At 35.1% G+C, this 23,245-nt stretch overlaps 1 protein-coding gene across 2 annotated transcripts in view; it reads left to right on the top strand.

Annotated features, from left to right (window-relative positions):
• Positions 1-294: 294 nt before the first annotated feature.
• The window catches only part of SIRT1 (sirtuin 1), a 29,120-nt gene continuing 6,169 nt past the window's right edge, over positions 295-23,245 (top strand). The window contains exons 1-7 of one of the 2 annotated variants that reach the window (XM_016127316.2): positions 295-763; positions 2,078-2,194; positions 3,440-3,681; positions 4,924-5,076; positions 13,703-13,850; positions 14,580-14,659; positions 15,584-15,770. In XM_016127316.2, coding sequence (XP_015982802.2) covers positions 364-763; positions 2,078-2,194; positions 3,440-3,681; positions 4,924-5,076; positions 13,703-13,850; positions 14,580-14,659; positions 15,584-15,770 — 1,327 coding nt within the window. In that variant the 5' untranslated portion in view covers positions 295-363. Of the gene's footprint in view, positions 764-2,077; positions 2,195-3,439; positions 3,682-4,923; positions 5,077-13,054; positions 13,179-13,702; positions 13,851-14,579; positions 14,660-15,583; positions 15,771-23,245 lie in introns of those variants that run through there. The other variant, XM_036223501.1, reaches the window with a different exon arrangement.

The following is a 23,245-nucleotide window of genomic DNA, read 5'->3' as shown; positions in this document are numbered from 1 at the left end:
TTCATGCAGAGGAAGAAACTTGCAATGTGAACCCAAACTTGAGCCATCCCAGCCGCAGTGATTTCACATGGTTTGAAAGAGAAGTTGAGAAAGTGGGGAGCCCGGCAGCAGGACGCGCCCCGCGGGGCAGTGAGGCCGCAGCAGGGAGGCGGCTCTTCCTCCCGCCCACGCCGCCTCCGCCCGCCACGTGACCTTCCGTGTTGTGGTCCCGCCCGCGTGGGTGGCGGGAGCCGCTGGTGGGGGGGGGCGCGGTCACGTGACGCAGTTTAAATCTCCCGCAGCCCGAGCCGCGGGGGCGCCAGTGCCGCGAGTCGAGCGGGAGCAGAGGAGGCGAAGGAGGAGGGCCAGAGAGGCAGTTGGAAGATGGCGGACGAGGCGGCGCTCGCCCTGCAGCCCGGCGGCTCCCCGTCGGCGGTGTCGGCCGAGAAGGAGTCTGCGTCGCCGCCCACATGGGAGCCGCTCCGCAAGAGGCCGCGGAGAGACGGCCCTGGCCTCGGGCGGAGCCCGGGCGAGCCCGATGGGACGGCCCCCGAGCGTGAGGCGCCGGCAGCGGCCGGGGGTGGCCCGGCGGCGGCGGCGGCGCTGTGGCGGGAGGTGGCCGCGGCGGGCGGGGAGCGGGAGGCCCAGGTGACGGCGGGCGGAGAAGGAGACAATGGGCCGGGCCTACAGGTCCTATCCCGGGAGCCGCTGCCGGCCGACGACCTCGACGACGACGACGACGAGGGCGAGGAGGAGGAAGAGGCGGCGGCGATTGGGTACCGAGGTGCGCAAAGGCGCGGGCGGCCGGGACTGCGCACTCCCCCGCCCCTCTCCTGGGCCCTCCTGGTGTGCGATGGCGGGGCCTCGGGCGGGCTGGGGTCTCGGGGCTGGTTCTGCGGCGTCCCACTCCCTCCCACGGACCTCGGCTGCGCGCCTCCGGGGCTGCCGGCCTGGACGCGGGAGCGGCCTGCCGACTCCTTCCCGCCCTCCCCTCCTTCCCTTCGTCCGCGGCCTGCCTGGGCGGCTTCGCGGTTTGCGCAGCCGCCAGGCCGGGAAGCTTTCGCAGTTGATTTTAAAATAAGTTTCTTTTTCCTCTTACTGTTTTTGCATAATGCTTTTGTTAAATATCTTTTCCACTCCTCACCCCCGCCCCCCAGCACTTTTAAATCTGCAACTTTTGCTTCCCTTGCACCGATATTTTGTAGTTGTCTTTGCAAATCGACACCTGTGCAATGTAATGCGTAACTTTTTGGAGGGTCTTTATTTTAAACTTGTCTTAAAATTTAAAGAGCAAAGCAGTTTCTGAAGTCAGTCTCCAAATTTTAAAGATTACTGTTCTCTGTTCAGTTAATAGTGGGCATAAGAAAGTGATAGTATTTTTAGAGCACTTTTATGTGACCAGTATTTTTCTCTAATCATGTTCTTATAGTAGTTTTAAGATTAGGTGTAATCCTTTATTATGTTTATACGTCACCCTGAAACACGAATTGACGTATTTTGACACACTAAAGCAGATGTGTTGTACGTGTCATGTCATATTTGAGGGTTTCATAGTTTCTGTGTGAAGATTTTCTGTCCTGGGTAGATGTGCATCTTCATCAGTGGACTTTTGGATAGTATTTAAAGGTAACGTGCATGAAAGACTGGATTAGTAAAAAGACCTCATTTCAAGAAAAACGGAATTGAGGAAACGAATAATGCAAAGTTATTTTTGTATGTCTAGTATTATATAAGAGAAATAAAAATTGCTCTAGTTACGTTTGAACAACTGTTGTTTCTTGTTTCGTGAGCTTCATTATTTGTGATTGACAAATTCATTCTAACTAGATTACTAGTTTTGTATTTTGATTAAGTAGATTTAATTTATATCTACATCTTTGATGAACTGAAACTTTGAGATTGTATGCAGAATCCCTAAAGATGAGGATATACTGTGCTTATGAATGGTACAAGCTGAGCCAGTAGGCATTCTTTACACAGGCAGTATGAATGTTGTGTCTTCTGTGAAAATTATTGCATCGTAACTATTGTAGATCTTCATACATTTTAGATGGAGATAGTTTCAGCAGCCTTTAGTTACTTTTGGTTTCTTTTGCAGACAACCTTCTGTTTGGTGATGAAATAATCACCAATGGTTTTCATTCTTGTGAAAGTGATGAGGATGATAGAGCCTCACATGCAAGCTCTAGTGACTGGACTCCAAGGCCACGGATAGGTATGGTTTCACAGCTTTAGAAAGTAAATGTCTTTTTTTTTTTTTTTTTTTGTATTTTCATTTTATTCCAGCTAAAAATATATTTGCTGCCTTATAACCTTGTGATGAGATTCCTCAGGGGTTTGCTGAAATATAATATTAGCTTATGTTTCTAGGGGAAGTCTGGTACTTTGTTGTGTATTTGTTTTTAAACAGGTCAGGCCTGTGGAAGCTGGCCCCTGATATTTCTCAAATCAGGTCCTTCTCACACTTTTAGTCCTTGGGTCCTTTTCATTTGTAACTTCTTTGTGGAATGCTCTTCCTCCAGTTAAGAGTTTCTTGCTCCCTCACTATCCTATCTGTTCTTCATTTTTACTTCTTAACACATCACTTCTTAACAAGCTGTGTATCTTAACGTTTTAAATTCTGTTCTATGTTAGAATATAAGCCCCATTGGGGGCAGGGCTTTTTAAATGATTTGTATACTGTTTTGTCAGTGCTTAGAAAAGTACCTGGCACATAATTTTTGCTTAGTAAATACTAAGTATGTGAGTGAAATGGAAAAATATTTTGAAGTAGAGAACACGATCAAGAGACAAACTATCTCAAAAGTGATCTTTTAATGTGTTCTCATTCTTGACTACTTAAATATAATGTTTAGTGTCTATATAAGATTTACTGTATTTTTGGCTTTCTCAAGCTGGGAAATTTATCTAAGAAATGTCAGTATTAAAAAATATTAATGCTCAAAACATCAGCATTATATATCATTTTGGGAGAAGAGTTAGATCAAATTGAAGATTATTACTGGAAAAGTATAGTTGTGTATAGATTTACTTAGATGGATGTATAGATTTCCTTTTTTTTTCCTTTATGTTTTCAATGATAAATAGTATGGGCTTTTGGGACTGTTAAGATCTTGCCTGTATTGATTTGTAGAAGCCTTTTGTACATATTTCTGTTGCTACATATGCTGTATATTTATGGACTTTATTGAAATTTAATTCTGGTAGTTTGACTCTTAAAATACATACTTTGTATTTTACGGCTCAAGGGACAGACCCAGCTCTTGATTTGCTCTTCCTAATTTCATTGAAATACAGCATTAGCTCTGAGGATATCGTGAGAATGAAATACCTTTATGTTTCATTTTCTTAGATTGCAAAAGAAACTTAAAAATTGTTAATTCATTACTTTAGAAAAATAAATGAAAGTTTTTAATTACTTGGAAGTGGATTTGATCTGATTCTTTTTCCTCTTACATAGGTCCATATACTTTTGTTCAGCAACATCTCATGATTGGTACAGATCCTCGAACAATTCTTAAGGATTTACTACCAGAAACAATTCCTCCACCTGAATTGGATGATATGACACTGTGGCAGATTGTTATTAATATCCTTTCCGAACCACCAAAAAGGAAAAAAAGAAAAGATATTAATACAATTGAAGATGCTGTGAAATTACTGCAGGAGTGCAAAAAAATAATAGTTCTAACTGGAGCTGGGGTATGTAAGATGTATAAAACATTAGTAAAAGGGGGAAGTAGAGTTTGTTTTTTCTCATGACTTTTCCAAATTAAGAGACATTTTTCTGGTGTAGAAGAATTTATCCTTACATGATACTATGCATTTGTGTTTGGACACTGCTGTGAAGTGAATGCAGCAGCAGTTGCTAAATTGGTTGTTTTCAATAACCCTAAAATAGATTTGCTTCTGTTTATTAGTTTAGTAGGTAAGTGGGATTAAGGCAAGATTTTTTTACCAACATTGTACCATAGTGCCTAAAGGAGATAGATGCAGGGAATTCAGCGTGTATCGAAGGTGTGTGAGGGTCCGATGGAGAAGTTGGGTATTGGTTCTAGCTTCATGGAGAAACCAGGAACTCATCAGTACAAGTAAAGAACTTAGTGTTGGGAAGGTAACAGATTCTTACTTCTATTTTACATTAAGGTTATGTGATTATGGTAGCTTGGATATTTTTTATTTGTCCAGCCTGTAGGGTTGCAGTTAACTAGCTTATTTAAGGCTATTGTGTATTGTGTGCTAAATACAGAATATGTTAGTGACCAGGGCAATTCTCGATTTAAATTATAGTCCTGCTTTCTGCCATGTTAAGTTAAGGGAGGGGGTTACTTACTCTTAAATATCCATCAAGAGTAGTTATGCTTTGATCCCAGGTGTGATTTAGACAAGTTTGGTTTACTCTGAGCTCAAAGTGTAGTCAAATCATAAAATTGTGAAGAAAAAAAATAACTTTGAAATTCCTATTTGAAATGTCAAGGTTTATTTGAAGAAAAAGTATAGTATCTAAATGTATTCTTAACAATTGAAATATTGTACAGCATTGTATTTTAAAAAAAATACAAAAAGTTAGTGTTCTCAAAATAATAGGACCCTGACCAGATGAGAGATTTCTTCTTTCTGTTAAAATAATTTAAAATGAGTTATGCTCTTCTCAATTCACAATTGTTTTAATTTGTGGGTTAAGTGCTTAAAGGTTTGAAATTAGCCTGACTTAAAATTCATTACCCCGTTATGAATGGCATATGCGATAAATTTTAACAATACTCATTTTTTTGGGTGTTTTATTTCTATTTAAATTGGAATAGGTGGTATTTTTGTTTCCCAAAAGAAGTTTAAAACTGAAATATTTTTCAACTCTTCCTTAATTGTATGATAACAGAACAAGTAATTATAAAGATAGAGATAGATGATTTAATTGTACAAATTATGCCATGCATGTTTCAGGTTTCTGTTTCTTGTGGAATACCCGACTTCAGGTCAAGAGATGGTATTTATGCTCGCCTTGCAGTAGACTTCCCAGACCTTCCTGATCCTCAAGCAATGTTTGATATTGAATATTTCAGAAAAGATCCAAGACCATTCTTCAAGTTTGCAAAGGTACTACAGACTCTTATAGTTGTTCCTTTGGTCTCTCATGAAAAAGTATTTGTTCACATTCAGGCTTCTTAAGCCTACCGTTCAGTATCTAGGAAATTCAGTAATAGTAATGTGGTATGGAAATAAGATCACTGAAATAAAGTCATTCCAGTCAGAATTCCCTTCTTCTTAGAACGATTTATTATTTACTTTTTTTCATTTTTGGATCAAATTTATTTTTAAAGAAGAGGATATTTACATTTTTCAAATTTGCACAGTGGTACTGGCATTTACATTGTCCAGGCTTTTTTAGAGGTTAGTAGACTAATGGAAAAGTAACATCACTGTTTTGATTTTTGATATTTTTTATTGGTCATAAAAATTATAACATCTGCTTTATATTAGATCTTAACTTAAGCATGTGCCTGAAAATTTGTGATTGGGTGGAGAATATTCTTAGGTTGCATTTTAGTCAGGGGTGCTATGTCTTGCTCTAGAGTCTTTAGAGCCACACAGTGCAGTTCAGAAGCCACTAGCCACATTGAGTACTTAAGTGTATTGAGATACGATGTAAGTGTGGAAGGCATACAAGATTTTGGAAACCTAGTATGGAGAAAATAGCAAATATATAATTAATTTTTTCTATTATATATTAACATGTGGAAATAATACTTTTGATATTTCCTTATAAATTATGAAAATTTTTATGCTCACATTATATTTCTGTTGGGCAGCTCTGCTCCGAAGTATAAAGTTCGATATTATACTATCCATATCTAAGAGATTTTAGTCATTAGAAAACTTTTTTTCCACTCAAAGTTTAGTCTTATGGAAAGAAATTGTAAAATTGTTAGTGCTAAACTTTAGTATATTCGAAAGGGTATTTTGTATTAGTGACTATTTATAGTGAATCTAGAAATTAAATGAACCTGAATTTTAATAAAAAGGTGACCTTAGCTATTTTCATACTGTGGTATATATAACATGGTAAAAGGAAAAGCCTTGCTAATTCAGAACAAATGATGTTTAACTGGTTGATTATTTTTAAAGAAATATTTTGTTTTATCCAGATGTGGTTATAAATAGGGATTAGAGTAAAATGGGGAAATTATATATTAAAATTTCTTGGATAGGATTTATTTTTTTGGACTAGGATTAATGTTTTTATTAATGATAGCATTCATACTGCATTTCCAAGATTTACATCCAAAAGAGCATATTGAATTTATATGCAATGGACAGCCCAAGATAACAATTCAAACCACAGCTTTGTTGAGACCATGGTTTGTTCTAAAGTAAATTAAATACATAATACTCTTAATTCCTTTTAACATGTACAGTATAAATCCACTCTTTTAAGGAATATAAAAATTGCAATGACAGCTGTACTAATTAGCAACAATTACATTTGAAACATTTGAAAATCTGAGAGATAAGCTCTTGGAAATGATTTAATTGTTAAAACTAAAAACTAAATTTGAGAAATTTGCAGACCACTAGGAGAATTTTTAATCTTTCCAACCATCAACTTGAAATTTGTAAAAATTTTGAACATTTTGCTTTATAAGCAGTAGTGATGGTCATTTATAGCTAGCCTTTAGAACAGACACCTGGTTCACACTGAGATAAATAGTGTAAAGTTAGTTTCTTTGTCTTTTCTGTTTCTTAATTACAATATTATGAGTTAGTGAAGATTAACCTTTTTAACATACTGGTGCTAGTGTTACTAATGCATGATTTTGCAGACCAAGGAAATATCACTTAGTTATATGTTTCTTGAATTAGACCTAGGATACTGGCATTATAATAGCTCTAGTAGCAGAAGGTGGGCAAGTAGCTAGAAACTACTTTGATTTTGTATCTGATTATAAAAGGTTTGAGTCACTAGTCTCATTTATATAATGCTCCTAAGACTTTGGCTGTAAATTCTGTGGTCTGAAAAGAAAGAAAACATGTTGCCCAAACTAACTTGTCTTAAATTGCTTCCTAAAGTAGTACCTGACACTTGGGAAAATGTGGTAACTGAGAATAGAAATAGCTAGATGAGAAAGATTGTAACCTTAGTTGTTTAATCACAAACTGAGTATTCATTTGTAGCTTAAACCAGCTTCCACATGTAAGCATCTGTAGAAACAATTCAGAATTACTTTGATAAAGACATTACAAGAACTTTAGGAAGTGTACTTCAAATCTAGATGGTGCATAAAGTATGTGCAGTAAAAATGGCATACTGTTAATGCGTTACAGTGTTCTTAACCACTGCGTATAGATTATCTACTACCTAGGAGAAGAAAAGATTGGGGAAATGGCATTTTTCACTTTTCTATGAAGTTTTAAGAATTTATGCATATTTTTATTAATAAAATGAAAATTTCAGTCATTTAAAAGGTACAGCCTTTTCCAGTCTTATTTATATAAACTTAATTTTGCTTGATTTGTTTTCTGAGTTTTTAATCAAGTTACAGTAAGAGCTAAATAATGAACCTTTATAACTGCTTTTCATATAGAACTATTGTATTTTAATTTTCACATCAGGAAATGCCTAAAAGAGAGCTGCTGGTAATTGAAATAGCACTTAAATTTAATGGTTATTGGTAGAAGAGACTGAGTTAATATTGGGCCTAAAAATAAATTATTGGGGAAAGATTAAGGAGAAATAAGGGCAAGGAATGAAGAATAATATCCAGAAATGGAGAATGGGGAGAGTATGTAAATGCTGTATTTTACTAGGTTTGTAAAATATTAATGAATAAAATAATATAAAAATTTCTGCCAGTTGCTCTGCTATGTAGAAAGTTCATTAAAAGATGGCTTTTGAGTTTTGTTAGTTATGAGAGAAAAATAATGTAATATGAAGCTATTAAGATGAAATTCAGACATTTTGGAAGGAAAGAATTTCGAGTATCAGACCATCGATTGTGTAATAATTACTGAGAAGAAACGTAGATTTCATTTAGACTGGAAATTTCAAGTAATGGAGAGATGTGTTAACAGGTTACTGGCCCCATTAGAGCTGTTTCTCAAAACTATTGACATTTTGGGGTGGATAATTCTTTGCTGTGAGAAACTGTCCTCTGCATCATAGGGTATTTAGCAGCGTTCCTCTTCTCACTGAGTGCCATTAACACTCCCACCCCCAGTCTTGACAATCAGAAATGTTTCCAGACATTGCGAACTGTCCCCTGCAAAACTGCTTCGTTTGAACACCATTTGTAGTATAGTGTGCAAGAAAAATTTGTTTTACACAAGTACAGTGAAGGACAATATGAAAGCTATATAGCCATGTCCTGAACCATTATCTTCCTGCATATAAGAAGTGCTTAAATGATAATTTATTGTAATCATGGTTCTCAGGACCCTTAAAATAATTGACTGATGCTGATAAAATTGATGTATTGAGTGAGTAAAAGTGAAACTGAGGATGTATAAAATAACCTTTTTGTTTTTTTAAAAAAAGGACTGTGTCCAAAGAGTGTATTTGCTATCCCATATTGAACTTAATGAATGTTTCTTCCCCTGGAGTAATTAAAACTCAAGAAAAAATGGAGGGAAAAATATGAACTGAATTTTTATGAACTAAAATTCAAAAAGTATCTTTATATTTATTCAGTAAATTATCATTTTATTGGTAATGTGCAAACATACCAGGCTATGTAGTTATAAAGTTAAAGAATCTTAAAACCAGCTCACTGCCTAAAAATAAAAAAATGCAAGCCAAAAGAAAAAAAATAGCCACAGTCGCATTCACCTGAAGACAGTATGTTATTACCCCAGGTATATGTGGATTATAGATGTATAAATGTAAATATAGTATTATAGCTGGACATATTTTTTTGTTATAAAAGTGGGCTTTTACCTACTGATTTGATTTATAGTATTTTCTATTTAATAAATTTTCTGTCAGATACTTTAATACTTTATAATCGTCATAATGTTCATTAAGTGGTATAATTATGTAAGTATACATTTTAGACATTTCCTGCTTCCTGTTATTACAAATAGTATTGCTATGATTGTTCTTTTTGGAGTATTTCCAGTGTTCTTAGGATAAATTCTCGAAAGGGAAATTGCTAAGGGTCCTGATACATTTTGTCAGATTGCTGCTACCTGGGAAAGTTGAAAAATATACTCCCATCAGAAGAGAGGCTGATTTAGCATACCTCTTCCTGTCCTGCCCCGCCATCCCCTAAAAAAACCTCAATACATTCTTATTGTGACAAGATTTAAAAAAAAATCATGTGTGTGTGTTTTGTTATGTTTTAAAAATAAACTCAAGCAGTACAAAATATAAATGTTAGTTGGCCTCTCCTTCAGTCTTCCTTATTGCTTGCTACTCTTTCCTCAGAGGTTACCATGGTAAAATGTTTTCTTGGATATTCTTCCAGGAAAAAAAAAAGTAAATGTGTGTGTGTGGTGCAGGGAGAGTAGTGTAAATTTCTAATAATACTTTAAAAATGATTACCAACAGAATTACACACCCTTTTCTCTACCTTGCTTTTGTTCCACTTAATTTTCTTGGAAATAGTTTGATAATGGCACTTTAAAGACATACCTTATTTTAAAGAAAAGTCTGTATAGTATTTTATAGTTATACTATGATATATTTAATTCTCTATTAATGGATATCTAAAGTTTTTAAGGTAGTTAAAACTATCAGTTCAATAGATAAAAATTAGCATCTTCTTGTATATCAGTGTTCTGTTTCTGTTTAGCGTAGATGACTGACCTGATTGTTATTAGCAATTTTGTTCCATTGGGATGTTTTTCTTAACACCGATTAGTGGGAACATTATGTATTCTTAAAGAGTGTTTTTATGTTGAGAGTGATTGGAATTCCAGCTTCCAGTAATCCCATGAAGATGTGCAAAAATAAGTGAATTTACTAGACTAATCTTACTAGGTTAGTTAGGAATACCCAATAGAAATGGTACTTAGCCTAAAAGAAAGATATGAAACTTGAGGTAGAGAGATGAGAAATTGAAAAGGCGGTATTGCATAGTGGTTTCAGAGCCAATTTGGTATGAAAACTGGGTTTGAATGAAAGCTCTGCTACTTATTGGCTCTTGTTACTTTTGGCAAGTTGCATCTATGCTTTGGTTTTTTTCATTTGCCAAATGCGGATATACATATCCTACAGTAGGGTCAGCATGTCTTTTCTTTATAGGGGTAGGTAGTAAATGTGACCTGCTTTGTGGACAACATAGGAACTCAATCATGGGTTGTTTTCCTGTACAGTCCTTTAATATGTAAAAACCTAGCCCTCAGCCTAATCTACTGCATTATAAAAAAGTGCTCCTGCTATGCCTGTTACATATGAAAACGTCATTAAGTAGTAACTAATAGCTTGACTAATTGAAATTATCTTGTGCTAGGTGAGTACATGGCTTGGGAGACTGTAGACTCAGTTCCAATGTGGCCACTATTTTGTACAGCTTGTGAGCTAAGAATTTTAAAACAGATGGGGAAAAAATCAAAATATTTCATGGTATTGAACATTTTATGGAAATTGTAATGTTGGTGCCCATAAATAAAGTTTTCTTGGCACACAGCCATGCTCATTCATTTGCATATTGTCTATGGCTGCTTTTGCCCTACAATTGTAGATTGAGTGGTTTGCCATGTGGACAAAGATTGTATATGGCCTGCAAAGCCTTAAATATTTACTATCTGGTATCCTTGTGTGGAAAAAGTTGGCTAAACTTTGAGCTCTTCAGGAAATTAGACTTAAAAAAAAAAGCAGTTGAATTAGGTGACTAACTTTAATTTGTAAGTATTAATTAGGTGAGATATTGAGTAGCCTATTCAGGTGTGGGTTTTTTTGGGATGAATGGAACAAGATGGAATTAGCAGGGTTTTTCTAACAAGATTGATTGGTTTCACTTTTTGGCAATGAAGATTTTAGGTTCTAGTTTCTTACCAATTCTATTTTAATTGCCTTCCTCTGATATGTAGGAGGAGGTGGATATCAGCAAGTAGAGCCTCTCAAACTTTGATGAGTCCTTTTATTTTTGAAGGGTTGTACTTAACACTCTCTGCCTTTGACTTGGGTCTCATTCACATTGCTAGAAATTTTGAGAAGAAACCAAGCAGAGAGCATCTCTGGAGGAAAGCCATTATTTCTTCATGAAAACTCATTACGGCAGGTAGTTCTAAGCTTTAGTCTTGACCTCATTGGTTGCCTATGGATAATAACTGGATTGTTTGCATGTTTTTAGACACAGCTATGTGGAAGCAAGGGCTCTTATTAAAGTATTTTTAAGCCTTTGGTTCCAGCTCTGCTTTTACTCTAATCTGTGAAGATCCTGATGATAATGACAGAATGGCCTAGTCCACATGCTTGGTTCCTTACTTAATAGGACTTTAGAATATTCAGATTTGGAATGGCTTGTCTTACTTAGAATAGGATTAGCATGTCACAGATACAACATGGAAGAATTAGTCCATACTTTAGCAGAAAGTTGTATTCCCAGGCATTTGGTTTTTAGCAGCTTTTCATATTAAGGACCTGCCTTAGGAATAGTTTCTACTAAAACAGTTATTCCAGAGTAATTTTTCTTTATTATTTGAGATTGCATCCCTTAGTTTGAACATAGTATTAAATCTAATGATTCAGACATGGTCCATTGTATATTCAAAAAAAAAAAATAGACAAAGTTAAGATTCAAATCACTGAGGTTTTAACACATACAATTTAGGTATAAAATAAAACAACAAAATTGCTTCATAAATAATCCCCAATTATAGGAATTGATTCATAACTTTAAGGGCTAACTTTTATGTTTTGGACATGAAGGGAAACTGGAGTGTACAGCTGAATTTAGTGACCACATATCTTTGTGCTTCCTTCTCTCCCCCTTTAAAAGAGACGACAGGGGATGAGGCACAAAAAAGTTCATTTCCGAAGTGTGTAGTCTTGGAGTCTTGGTACTCTTGCTCTCCAGCTCCACCCTGTAGGTCATTTGTTCTTGTTTTGTATGTGGCATGCTGTTATCACTTTTCTTCCAAGTTTAGATTCTATTTTCTGTTGTGTAGCATGTTCTAAGATTTGTTAAAACACTTGAACAGCTATTTCTAGAGGGAGCTTTCATAAAATACTATGAAGTTTAATCCTCTAAATGTGCTAAAACACAAAGCATCTTGGGACTAAAACAATGGTTAGTACAGCAGCACAACTCAATGGTCTAGAACATAATGTGACTTTCAGTTTTTTTTTTTTTAACAAACATTAACTTTATTAAGCTCTTCATTCGTTACTTTTATCTATATATGCATTTGTATGTTTCTTAAATTGCAAAGTGTCCATGAAATTCATAAAAATTTGTCAGAATTTATGGATTTTTGTATAACAGATTTTCAGTAGCATATGGATAAATATGTGATAGTTGTTTAAATGAGATTTGCTTTTGATTTTTACCTAAAAGTTATCCCTGTAGTTTTTAAATTTGAAATATTAAATAGGTTAAAAGTAATCATCTGTAATCATGTTCAACTTTTTGAATAATGTCAAATAAAAGCTCCCCTACCTGTTTATAGCTTGTCTGTATCCTTCCTTGATGTTTATATTAACATATCTATATACATGTGCATATAATTTCTGTTTTTTCTTAATAACAAAAACAAAACTATACACATTGGTGACTAACTTGCTTTTTTCATGTATGTCATGGACCACCTTCCAGGTCAGTGCATCTAGACTTCTTCATTTTAATGGCTGCACACTCTATAGATACCATGTATCTACAACCAGTCCACTATTGACGGACATATGGTTGTGTCTAGTTTTTTTCTAGCATTGTAATAGAGAGGCTGTTAATGAATGGTAAGGAAGTAGGTAGCACTACTACTTTAGAGAAAAAAGTAGAGAAGAAACTTCCTTTGCCATAGTCACTTACTAAATGAAATTTAATAAAAAACACTGTCAAAAGTTGAGAGGACCAAAATTGATACTTTTTCTCTGATCTTTTTGCCATGTGTATATCTGAATTCTTTGTTTTTAAAGAAGAAACAGCATTGAAGCATTATTTGGGGGGAAAACACACACACAAAATCCAGCAACTCAGCATTCATGAGCAACTCTATACTATACCAGTATGAGCCTGTGCAGTGGAAGGAAAACAATTTTGGTAAGGAATTAAAACTTTAGCTTTAAACTTCCAACAGGTTGATATTTATAATGAATGATGAATCAAAAAAGTTTAATATTCTGTCGACAGTCCCTTTTTTCAGTTTTAAAAAAGAAAGTCACCATACCTTTGATATATCATTTCAGTTTAAACTTTTCCCCTTTTACCTTATAAAAAATCTGAATTGCAGCCAACAAATTAGATAATCTGCTAGGGAGTATATTTATTCTGACTTTTATTAAAATACTAACATTTATTAGAGATGTTTGTGGGTCGACTTGATCCTTTTATTCAAGGGGCCAAGTTCACTAATTGCTGAGTCATATACATATTACTGCAATAATACTTTTGTAGGTGTGTGTTGCATCCATCTAGATGCTTTGAGATGCTCATGTATTTTTTAAGTTATTTATACATGGGGGATTATTATTGGTATATATATATTTTTTGGTTGAACATAACATAGGACCTCTGTTATACTTATTTCTTAAATGTAATCTTTTTTTTGCTTTTGCATTATATAGGAAATATATCCTGGACAGTTCCAACCATCTCTCTGTCACAAATTCATAGCCTTGTCAGATAAGGAAGGAAAGCTACTTCGGAACTATACTCAGAACATAGATACACTGGAACAAGTTGCAGGAATCCAAAGGATAATTCAGTGTCATGGTTAGTAAACTTCAGAATTACTTTGTTATTTAATTTGTTTTCTAGGAAAAATTACGATTAGAAAGGCTGCTATGTGGGAATAGAGATTAAGTTTTATTATTTAATTGTGTTACCTGATGACTTATAGATAAAATAAGAAAAGTAGAATGCAAAAAAATGAAACCCAGAAGTGTTGGCCTTACATTTAATTGTATGAAACATCAGAAATTAATGTGGATTTCAAAACAACAGTTGTATTCCATTAAACTCTTTTCGGTAACCTTTTTTGATTACAGAAGTAATAATAGCTATGTATGAAAAAAACATGACATCTTTAGATTATAAAACCAAAGGAACTAGGTAGTTTAGATGTATAGGAGTCAGAAATTTAGACTTTCATTCTAAAACAAGTAGAACAGACTATGTATCTAAACTGTTTTTAAAACATAACTGTTAATTAAGTAAAGATAATACAATTGTAACCTTTTAACTCTATAAGAGTTTTAGCCCTGGAAGAGTTGGTTTATTTTATTACAAAGGGTAGATCATTGTAGCAACATCTCAGCAATTGAGGATTGGATTTTCTCTCTATTTATAAATATTTTAATTATTCACCCCTTAGGTTCTCCTGCGGAATTTGTTAAAATTTTTAAATTCTATAACTTTTCTAGTGTCAAGTTTTATAAGCGTTGTGGTATGTTTAATAAATGGAAACATTTCTTCAATAAAACATACGTTGGTTGTTTTTAGGTTCCTTTGCAACAGCGTCTTGCCTGATTTGTAAATACAAAGTTGACTGTGAAGCTGTACGAGGAGATATTTTTAATCAGGTAATTATCACACATATTTTAGGAATTTTTTGTGCATGTTTTTGATCTAGTTCTTTTGCCTCTAAATTCTTTTTTTTTTTTTTTCTGAAAGTACTTAAGTGGTACAGAAAGATCTAGGAAGAGATTGTTAACATTGGGTATTCTGGTGAAATACACAAGAACCTTTTAATACTAATACATTGTTCAATAATGTCTCTAAAATTATGAAATTGGCTCATTAATATGTAACTTTAAAATAAAAACCTAGATCATAAGTGAGGTGTTGCTATATTAGTTTGTCTCTTCACTCTTTTAGTTCCTATAAGATTTGGAATTACGGTGGTAATTCTTTAAAACTTTCGAAAAATTATTGTAAAAGGTATTTCATGTATGCTTACTGCCAAAAAACTATAATAAAATATGGCAGAGAATAAAAACCACCTAGAAATAAATTCTATACACTTATGTGTGTATATAGTCATGTAATTATGAGAAAGGATAGCATATTAAATGGAATCATTATATGTTAAAACTTATTTTTTAAAGGATTAAGTCGTGTGCGTGTATACATGTAAATACCCATGCTGATTTTTCCTTTTAATGTACAGTGCAATCTTGAATGTCAAATGTAGTTCTACACTGATTTAGAATAAATACCATACACAGATAGTAGCAACATTGAATTTCATTGTACGTTAATAAACAAAAGGTCAATGACAATTGCGTTGATTTTTAGGTAGTAGCTAGTTATTCCTGCTGTTTATACACAGCTTTTCTGTTTTCTTTGATTTTTTTTTTTTTTTTTTTAACAAGAGTCGATATGAGCCAAACTGATGACATATGCTGATGATTTTGAAATATGTTCTTAGGAAATGTGGAAATACTGTTTCTAACTTGGGCTTTCCCTTTTCTTCCCCACCTCAACCAAAATCTGAAACGTTGCAGGTGGTTCCTCGATGTCCTAGGTGTCCAGCTGATGAACCACTTGCTATTATGAAACCAGAGATTGTCTTTTTTGGTGAAAATTTACCAGAACAGTTTCATAGAGCTATGAAGTATGACAAAGATGAAGTTGATCTCCTCATTGTTATTGGATCTTCCCTGAAAGTAAGACCGGTAGCACTAATTCCAAGTAAGTTGATGATGATACAGAGAACAGTTCTATATATATTGCCATGGGTTTTAAGTCTGTACAGTAGATACCAGTGATCTTATTCTATTTCTGGTTAAAGAGGGTGAAGAGCCAAACTCTATTTTTTAGGTGACATTCATGTTATGAAGATTAGTTAATCTGACATTTTGGTAGGGGAAAGAGTTGTCGAAACAAATAACGTCAGGTTCTAATGTATGTTAAAAATTAAGATAAACAGTTCAACTTTTAAGTTAAAATGTATAGCTTGATAGAAGTGTCATGTATTATGTAAGATAGAATTTGGGGGCTTAGAATGACCATTTTGTTTTTAAGAACAACAATCATGCCTTGTCTTTTAATTGTAGGAGGATCTACTTTATTCATAGGGATGTTTGTGTGTATAAAAATGCTTAAATAGATTTTAAACCCCTATATATCTGCTCAGGAATATTTAACATACTCTTATACTACCTTTTTTCCTCCCTCTAGTGAGGAAGTAAGGGAGGTGAAGAAGATAGAGGGACTAAGTAGCATCAGTTATTCCCTAAAAAATGAGTGAAGGCGAAGAGGAGAGACGATCAAGCCCTTAATCAGAGCATTAAATTAGACTCCTACACCAGCAATCAGATAGGCAGCCTGTATAATAAATAGCTGAAAGAAACGAGGAGTTACAACCTCTAGTTCTGTCTTTTTCCTACCCCTTACATAGTGGTTTTTAGCAGTTTTAACTCATTCTTATCAAGTAGCTGTGAAATTTTATTAAAGTAGAATGTAGGACAATTTGTAATTAAACAAAACATGACCATTTAATGTATAAGATCCTTTGTTTTTGAGTTATTTTGTCTCTTTAAAGGTAATACATATATATACAAATTCTTAAAAGCTTTCTGTGGGGTAGTATAATAGTGTGTTGGTGATAGGCAAAGGTACATTTTTAAAATGTAAGACAGATGTAATATTGGAGAATAGATTTGTATGAATTTTCACAGTTTTAAATTTATTTTTCAATTATAGTTGATACACAATATTATATTAGTTTCAGCAGTACAACATAGTAATTAGACATTGATATACCTTACAAAGTGATCACCCTAAGTCTAGTACCCATCTGGCACCATACATAATTGTTACACTGTTATTGACTGTATTCCCGATGCTATACTTTACATCCCCATAACAATTTTCAATTTGTACTTTTTAATCCCTTTCCCCCTTTTCACCCATCCTCCCATCACCCCTCCTGTCTGGCAAACTTAAATTTGTTCTCTGTATCTATGTGCTTTTTTGTTTTGCTCCTTAGATTTCATATGTAAATGAAATCATATGATATTTGTCTTTCTGTCTGATTTCTTTAATTTTGCACAACACCCTCTAGTTTCATCCATGTAGCCACAAATGGTAAGATTTCATTCCTTTTATGGATGAGTAATATTCCATTGCATATATGTACCACATCTTTCTATCTGTTCGTCTTTCAGTAGACAATTAGGTTGCTTCCATATCTCAGCTATTGTAAATAATGCTGCAGTGAACATAAAGGTCCATATATCTTTTCAAATCAGTGCTGTGGATATCTTCAGATAAACACCCTGAAGTGGAATTGCTGGGTCATAAAGTATTTCGATTTTTAATTTTTTGAGGAACCACCATGCTGTTTTTTCATGGTGACTGCATAAATTTATAATTCCACCAGTGATCCAGATCCTTGCCATATTTGTTCGTTAATTTATCGATGAAAGGTTTGAGGTATGGGGTAATATTTCACTGGTTTTATTTGCATTTCTGATTGGTGATGTTGAACATCTTTTCATATATCTATTGGCCTCTTTGGAGAAATGCCTGTTTAGGTTCTCTGCCCATTTTTAAATCAGATTGTTTGGATTTTTTTGGTGTTGTATGAATTCCTTATATATTTTGATTTGATTTGATTTGATTTTTTTAATACCTACGGCACCTAGTATTCCTGGGTGGTCTCCTATCCAAGTACTAACCAGGACAGACCCTAATTCCTTACATATTTTGGATATTAACCCTTATTGGATGTACCATTGGTGAATATGTTCTCCTATTCAGTAGGTTATCTTTTGTTTCATAGATGGCTTTCTTTGTTGTGTAAAACCTTTTTAGTTTGATACGGTCCCATTTGCTTATTTTTTCTTTTTATTTCCCTTTCCTGAGGAGATATATCCAAAAATACATATATATGTATATATATATTGCCAAGAGCAGTATTAAAGTGTTTACTGCCTTTTTTCCTTTTAGGAGTTTATGGTTTCAGGTCTTATAGTTAAGTCTTTAATCCATTTTGAGTTTATTTTAGTATATAGTATAAGAAAGTTTCCCTTTTTTTTTTTTTGCATGAATCTGCCTAGTTTGCCCAACATCACTTATTGAAGAGACTGTCTTTACTCCATTGTATATTCTTCCCTCCTTTGTCGTAGATTAATTGACCAAATAGATGTGGGCTCATTTCTGTTTTCACTAACCTATGTGTCTGTGTGCCAGTACCATGCTGTTTTGATTATTATAGCCTTTTTGTATAGTTTGTTATCTGGTAGCATGATACCTCCAACTTTGTTCTTTCTCATGATTGTTTTGGCTATTTGAGGGTGTTTTGTAGTTTTATTTTAGGATTATTTATTTTAGGATCATATAAATTTTAGGATTATATATTCTAGTTCTGTGAAAAATATCATTGGTATTTTGATAGGGATTGGATTGAATCTGTAGATTGCTTTGGGTAGTATGGACATTTTAACAATGTTAATTCTTTCCATGAGCATGGCATATGCTATCATTTATTTGTAATTTCCGTTTCTTCATTGTCTTACAGTTTTCCGGGTATAGATCTTTTACCTCCTTGGTTAACTTAAATTTATTCCTAGATATATGTATATTTTTTGATGCAATCGTAAATAGAATTTCTCTTTCTGATAGTTCAATACTGATATATAAAAATGCAACTGATTTCTAAATATTAATTTTGTATCCTTATTTACTGAATATATAAGTTCTAACCGTTTTTTGGTGGATTCTTTAGGGCTCTCTGGAAATAGTATGTCATTTACAAATAATGAGTTTTACTTCCATTCCAATTTGGATACATTTTATTTCTTTTTTCTTGTCTGATTGCTGTGACTAGGACTTCCAGTAACATGGTAATAAAAATGGTGGAAGTGGACATCCTTGTCTTGTTTCTGATCTTGAAAATATTTCAGCTTCTCACCATTGAGTATGATGTTGGCTGTTGGTTTGTCATATATAGCCTTTATTATGTTGAGGTATGTTTTATCCCGACTTTACTGAGATTTTTTATCGTAAATGGATGCTGGGTTTTGTTAGATTTTTTTTCTGCATTTATTGATATAATCATATATGATTTTTATCCTTCAATTTGTTTATAATGGTGTGCATCATGTTAATTGATTTGCAGATACTGAACCAAAATGCATCCCAGGAATAAATCCTACTTGATCATGGTGTGTCATCTTTTTAATGTACTGCTGAATTCATTTTGCTAATATTTTGTTGAGGATTTTTGCATCAGTGTTTATTAGGAATATTAGCCTATAATTTTTTCTTGTACTGTCTTTTTATGGATTTGGTGTTACAGTAATGCTGGCTTCATAAAATGAGTTTGGGAACTTTCCCTCTTCAGTGTTTTGGAATAGTTTGAGAAAGAAAAGGATTAATTCTTTGAATGTTTGATAAAATTCACCTGTGAAGCCATCTGGGCCAGGGCTTTTGTTTGTTGAGGATTTTTTGATTATTGGTTCGATTTTGTTACTAGTTACTGGTCTGTACAGATTTTCTGTTTCTTCCTGATTTCATCTTGGAAGTGTGTATATTTCTAGAAATTTATCTATTTCCTCCAGGTTGGTATATAATTGTTTCTAGTATTTTGTTACAATCCTTTGTATTTCTGTTTGTTGGTTGTCACTTCTTTTTCATTTCAAATATTATTTGGGTCCTGTCTTTTTCTTGAGTCTGGCTAAAGGGTTACCGATTTTGTTATCTTTTCAAAAAAGAACCAACTCTTGGTTTCACTGATCTTTTGTATTTGTTTTTTAGACTCTATTTCTGCTCTGATCTTAATTATATTCTTCTACTCATTTTGGGCTTTGTTCTCTTTTAGTTCCTTTAGGTGTCAGGTTAGATTGTTTTGAGATTTTTCTTAATTCTTGAGGTAAAACTGTATTGCTGTGAATTTTCCCCTTAGAATTGCTTTTGCCGTGTCCCATAGATTGGGCATCTTTGTATTTTCATTTTCATTTGTCTTAAGGTTTATTTTTTGATTTCTTCCTTGATCTTGTTGTTAACCCATTGTTTAATGGCATTGGTTAATAAGCATGTTATTTATCTTCCATGTGTTTGTGTGCTTGTAATTGATTTCTAGTTTCATACCATTGTAATCAGAGATGTTTGATATGATTTGTCTTAACTTTTTAAGAGTTATGGCCCAACGTGTGTTCTATCCTGGAAAATGTTCCATGTGTGCTTGAAAAGAATGTGTATTCTGCTGCTTTGGGGTGAAATGTCCTAAAAATATCAATTAAATCCATCTGGTCTAATGTGTCATTAAAGGCCATTGTTTCGTTGTCGATTTTCTATCTTGTTGATTAGTGCATTGATAACAGTGGCGAATCACGGTCCCTACAATGACTGTATTACTGTTGGTCTCTCCCTTCATGTATATTAATATTTACTTAATTATTTTTGTGCCCTTTGTTGGATGTGTAAATGTTTATAAGAGTTATATCTTCTTGGTTTGTCTTAAGTATTGCTATCCCAGCTTTTTTCCCATCTGTTTGCATGAAATATCTTTTTCCATTCCTTTACTTTTAGTCTGTGTGTGTCTTTCAGTCTTAAGTGGGTCTTCTGTAAGCAGTGTATGTACAGGATCTTGTTTTTACTCATTCAGTCACTGTATGTCTTGTGATTGGAGCCATTTAATCTATAAACATTTAAAGTAGTAATTATTGATATGTAGTTATTTCCATTTTATCAGTTATTTTCTGATCAGTTTTAAAGTTCTTTGTGCTTCATATACACCAAGCTATGTTTATAGAAGTCTGTTTTAAGTTGATGGTCGCTTAAGTTTGAACAAATTATAAAATCACTACAGTTTTTGCTCACCCCTGCCCTATTTATGTTTTGGCATTATTTTTTACTTCTTTAGTATGTACAGGTTTGTGTGTATTCTTTAATTTATTGTTGTAATTACACGTGATTTTCCTACTTCATCTTAGCCTTTGTACTAACTTTAGAATTGGTTGATTTTACTGCTTTTACAGTGTTTGTCTTTGTCAGAAGTTTTTTCTTTCCTGTATTTTTTTATTCTTTTGAAATTTAATATTTGTAATATTGGTTTAGTGGTGGTGAACTCTGTTAGCTTTTTCTTTTCTGTGAAACTATCCCTCATATTCTAAATGATTGCTTTGCTAAGTAGAGTGGTCTTGATTGTAGGATTTTGCCTTTCATCATTTTGAATATTTTGTACCAAATCTTTTCTGGCCTGCAAAGTTTCTGTTTAACTTACAGTCTTAGAGAAGCGCCCTTGTAGGTAACTAACTGCTTTTTTCTTGCTACTTTTAAGATTCCCTCTTTGTCTTAAACTTCTGGCATTTTAATGATGATGTGTCTTGGTATGGGCTTCTTTGGTTTTATCTTGTTTGGGACTCTTTGCTTCCTGGACTTGTATGTCCATTTCTTAAGCCAGATTAGGGAACTTTTCAGTTGTTATTATAATAGGTTTAATCCCTTTCTCTTTTCTCTTTCCGGGACCCTTATGATGTGACCCTTATGATGTGAATCGTTATGCTTGATGTTGTCCCAGCAGTCCTTGTCTAAACTATCCTCATTTTTTAAAATTCTTTTTGCTCTTCTAATTGTTTTCCACTTTCTTGTCTTCTGGATCACTTATTAGTTCCCTGCTTCATCTAATCTGTTGATACTTCCTAGTGAATTCTTCATTTCAGTTATCCTTCAGTTCTGATTGGTTCTTTTTTGATTTCTTTACTTTTTTATGTTTTCTGTGTAAGTTCTCCCTGAGTTCATCTGTTTTTCTCTCCAAAGTTCATCGAGCAACCTTATAACTCGGGTTTTGAAGTTTCTATCTGGTAGATTGCTTATCTTCAGTCGTTGAGTCTCTTGGAATTTTGTACTATTCTTTCATTTGGGATATATTTCTTTGTCTCCTCATTTTGGCCAAATTTGTGTGTTTCTATGTATTAGGTAGAGCTGCTATGTCTCCCAGCCTTGACAGTTGGGCCTTATTTAGAAGGTGTCCTGTGGGGGTGCCCAGTGGTGCGGTCAGTCACCCAGGTCACCTGAGCCACATACTCCAGGGGTGTCCTATATATAGTGGGTTATGTGTGTCCTGTTGTAGTTGGGCCTCAATTGCAGCTAGCACATCAGTGAATGGGGTTGACCCTCAGGCTGTCTGTGAGGGCTGGCCACAGTTGTGAACAGTTGTTTGGGATCTGACCATATGTGTAGCAGGAGTCAGTTTAGGGGAGTTTCTGGTGCCGGCTGAGGCCACCTTTCAGGTGTGTCAGTTGTGGAACTAGTTGGGTAGGGCTGTGTTGGGGTTTAAAGCAGGCCACCTGGTGTGTGGGGTCTGGAGACTTGTGGGGGAGGGGCTCCTGTGCTGGCCAAGTTTAGCCACAGCTTATTGAGGGCTTGTGGCCACTCTGCGGAAGCTACAAAGCATGTTGAGTCCAGCTGCTGCTTGTGTTGGGTTTGTGGGCTTTGAGACAGAGTAGCATAAGCAGAAGCTGCTTGTGTGGAAGAGCCACTAGGAGAGGCTCTGGTAGGACGTGCAAGTTGGGCAGGGTGGGTCTTGGAATCCCTAGGGCGGGGCAAGCAGTGTTACCTACGTTAATGGAGAGCACAGATTTAATGCCCACCTGCACCAGGCCAGCCGGCCGAGTGGGAAGTCAGTTCAAAAAAGGGAAAATGGTGCCTGGCAGCACTTTTGTCCCAGAAGAGTTGCCCCATTCCCTGCCGTTCTAGCCTTCGCCCTAAAGTTAAGTCAATTTACTTCCTTCCCATATATCCTTGGCATTTTTCAAGCTGCTGTCCTTGTGCTGGAGCTTAGAGCAAGTGAGTTTGTGAGTGAGTAAGTTTGTGCATGGGCCCTTTAAGAACAGCAGTTCTGCCTTTTGCAGCACTTTTTCTCTCCCTAACATAATCCTTGCTGGTTTTCACATCCAGTTGTTTTGGGTACTCCTTTTCCAGGCAAAGGTGTCCTGGGCGGCAGAACCTGATGTGGGCTGTAACTCGTTTATCTGTGGGGGGGGGGGGGGCGGGCGGGCGGCAGCTGCGGACGTATTCCTCCCATTTCTTAATTACCACATGGAGTGTGTGACCTGCCTGGTCAGCATCCTCACCCCTCATAACAGTCTTAACGTGGCTGCTTCTTTATATCCTTAGTTATAGGAATTCTGTTCAGCTAGTCTTCCGGTGGTTCTCTG

Source organism: Rousettus aegyptiacus, unplaced genomic scaffold (assembly GCF_014176215.1).
Source record: "Rousettus aegyptiacus isolate mRouAeg1 unplaced genomic scaffold, mRouAeg1.p scaffold_m13_p_6, whole genome shotgun sequence".
In the NCBI taxonomy this organism is placed as follows: Eukaryota; Metazoa; Chordata; class Mammalia; order Chiroptera; family Pteropodidae; genus Rousettus; species Rousettus aegyptiacus.
This window is presented reverse-complemented; position numbering and strand designations above follow the sequence as displayed.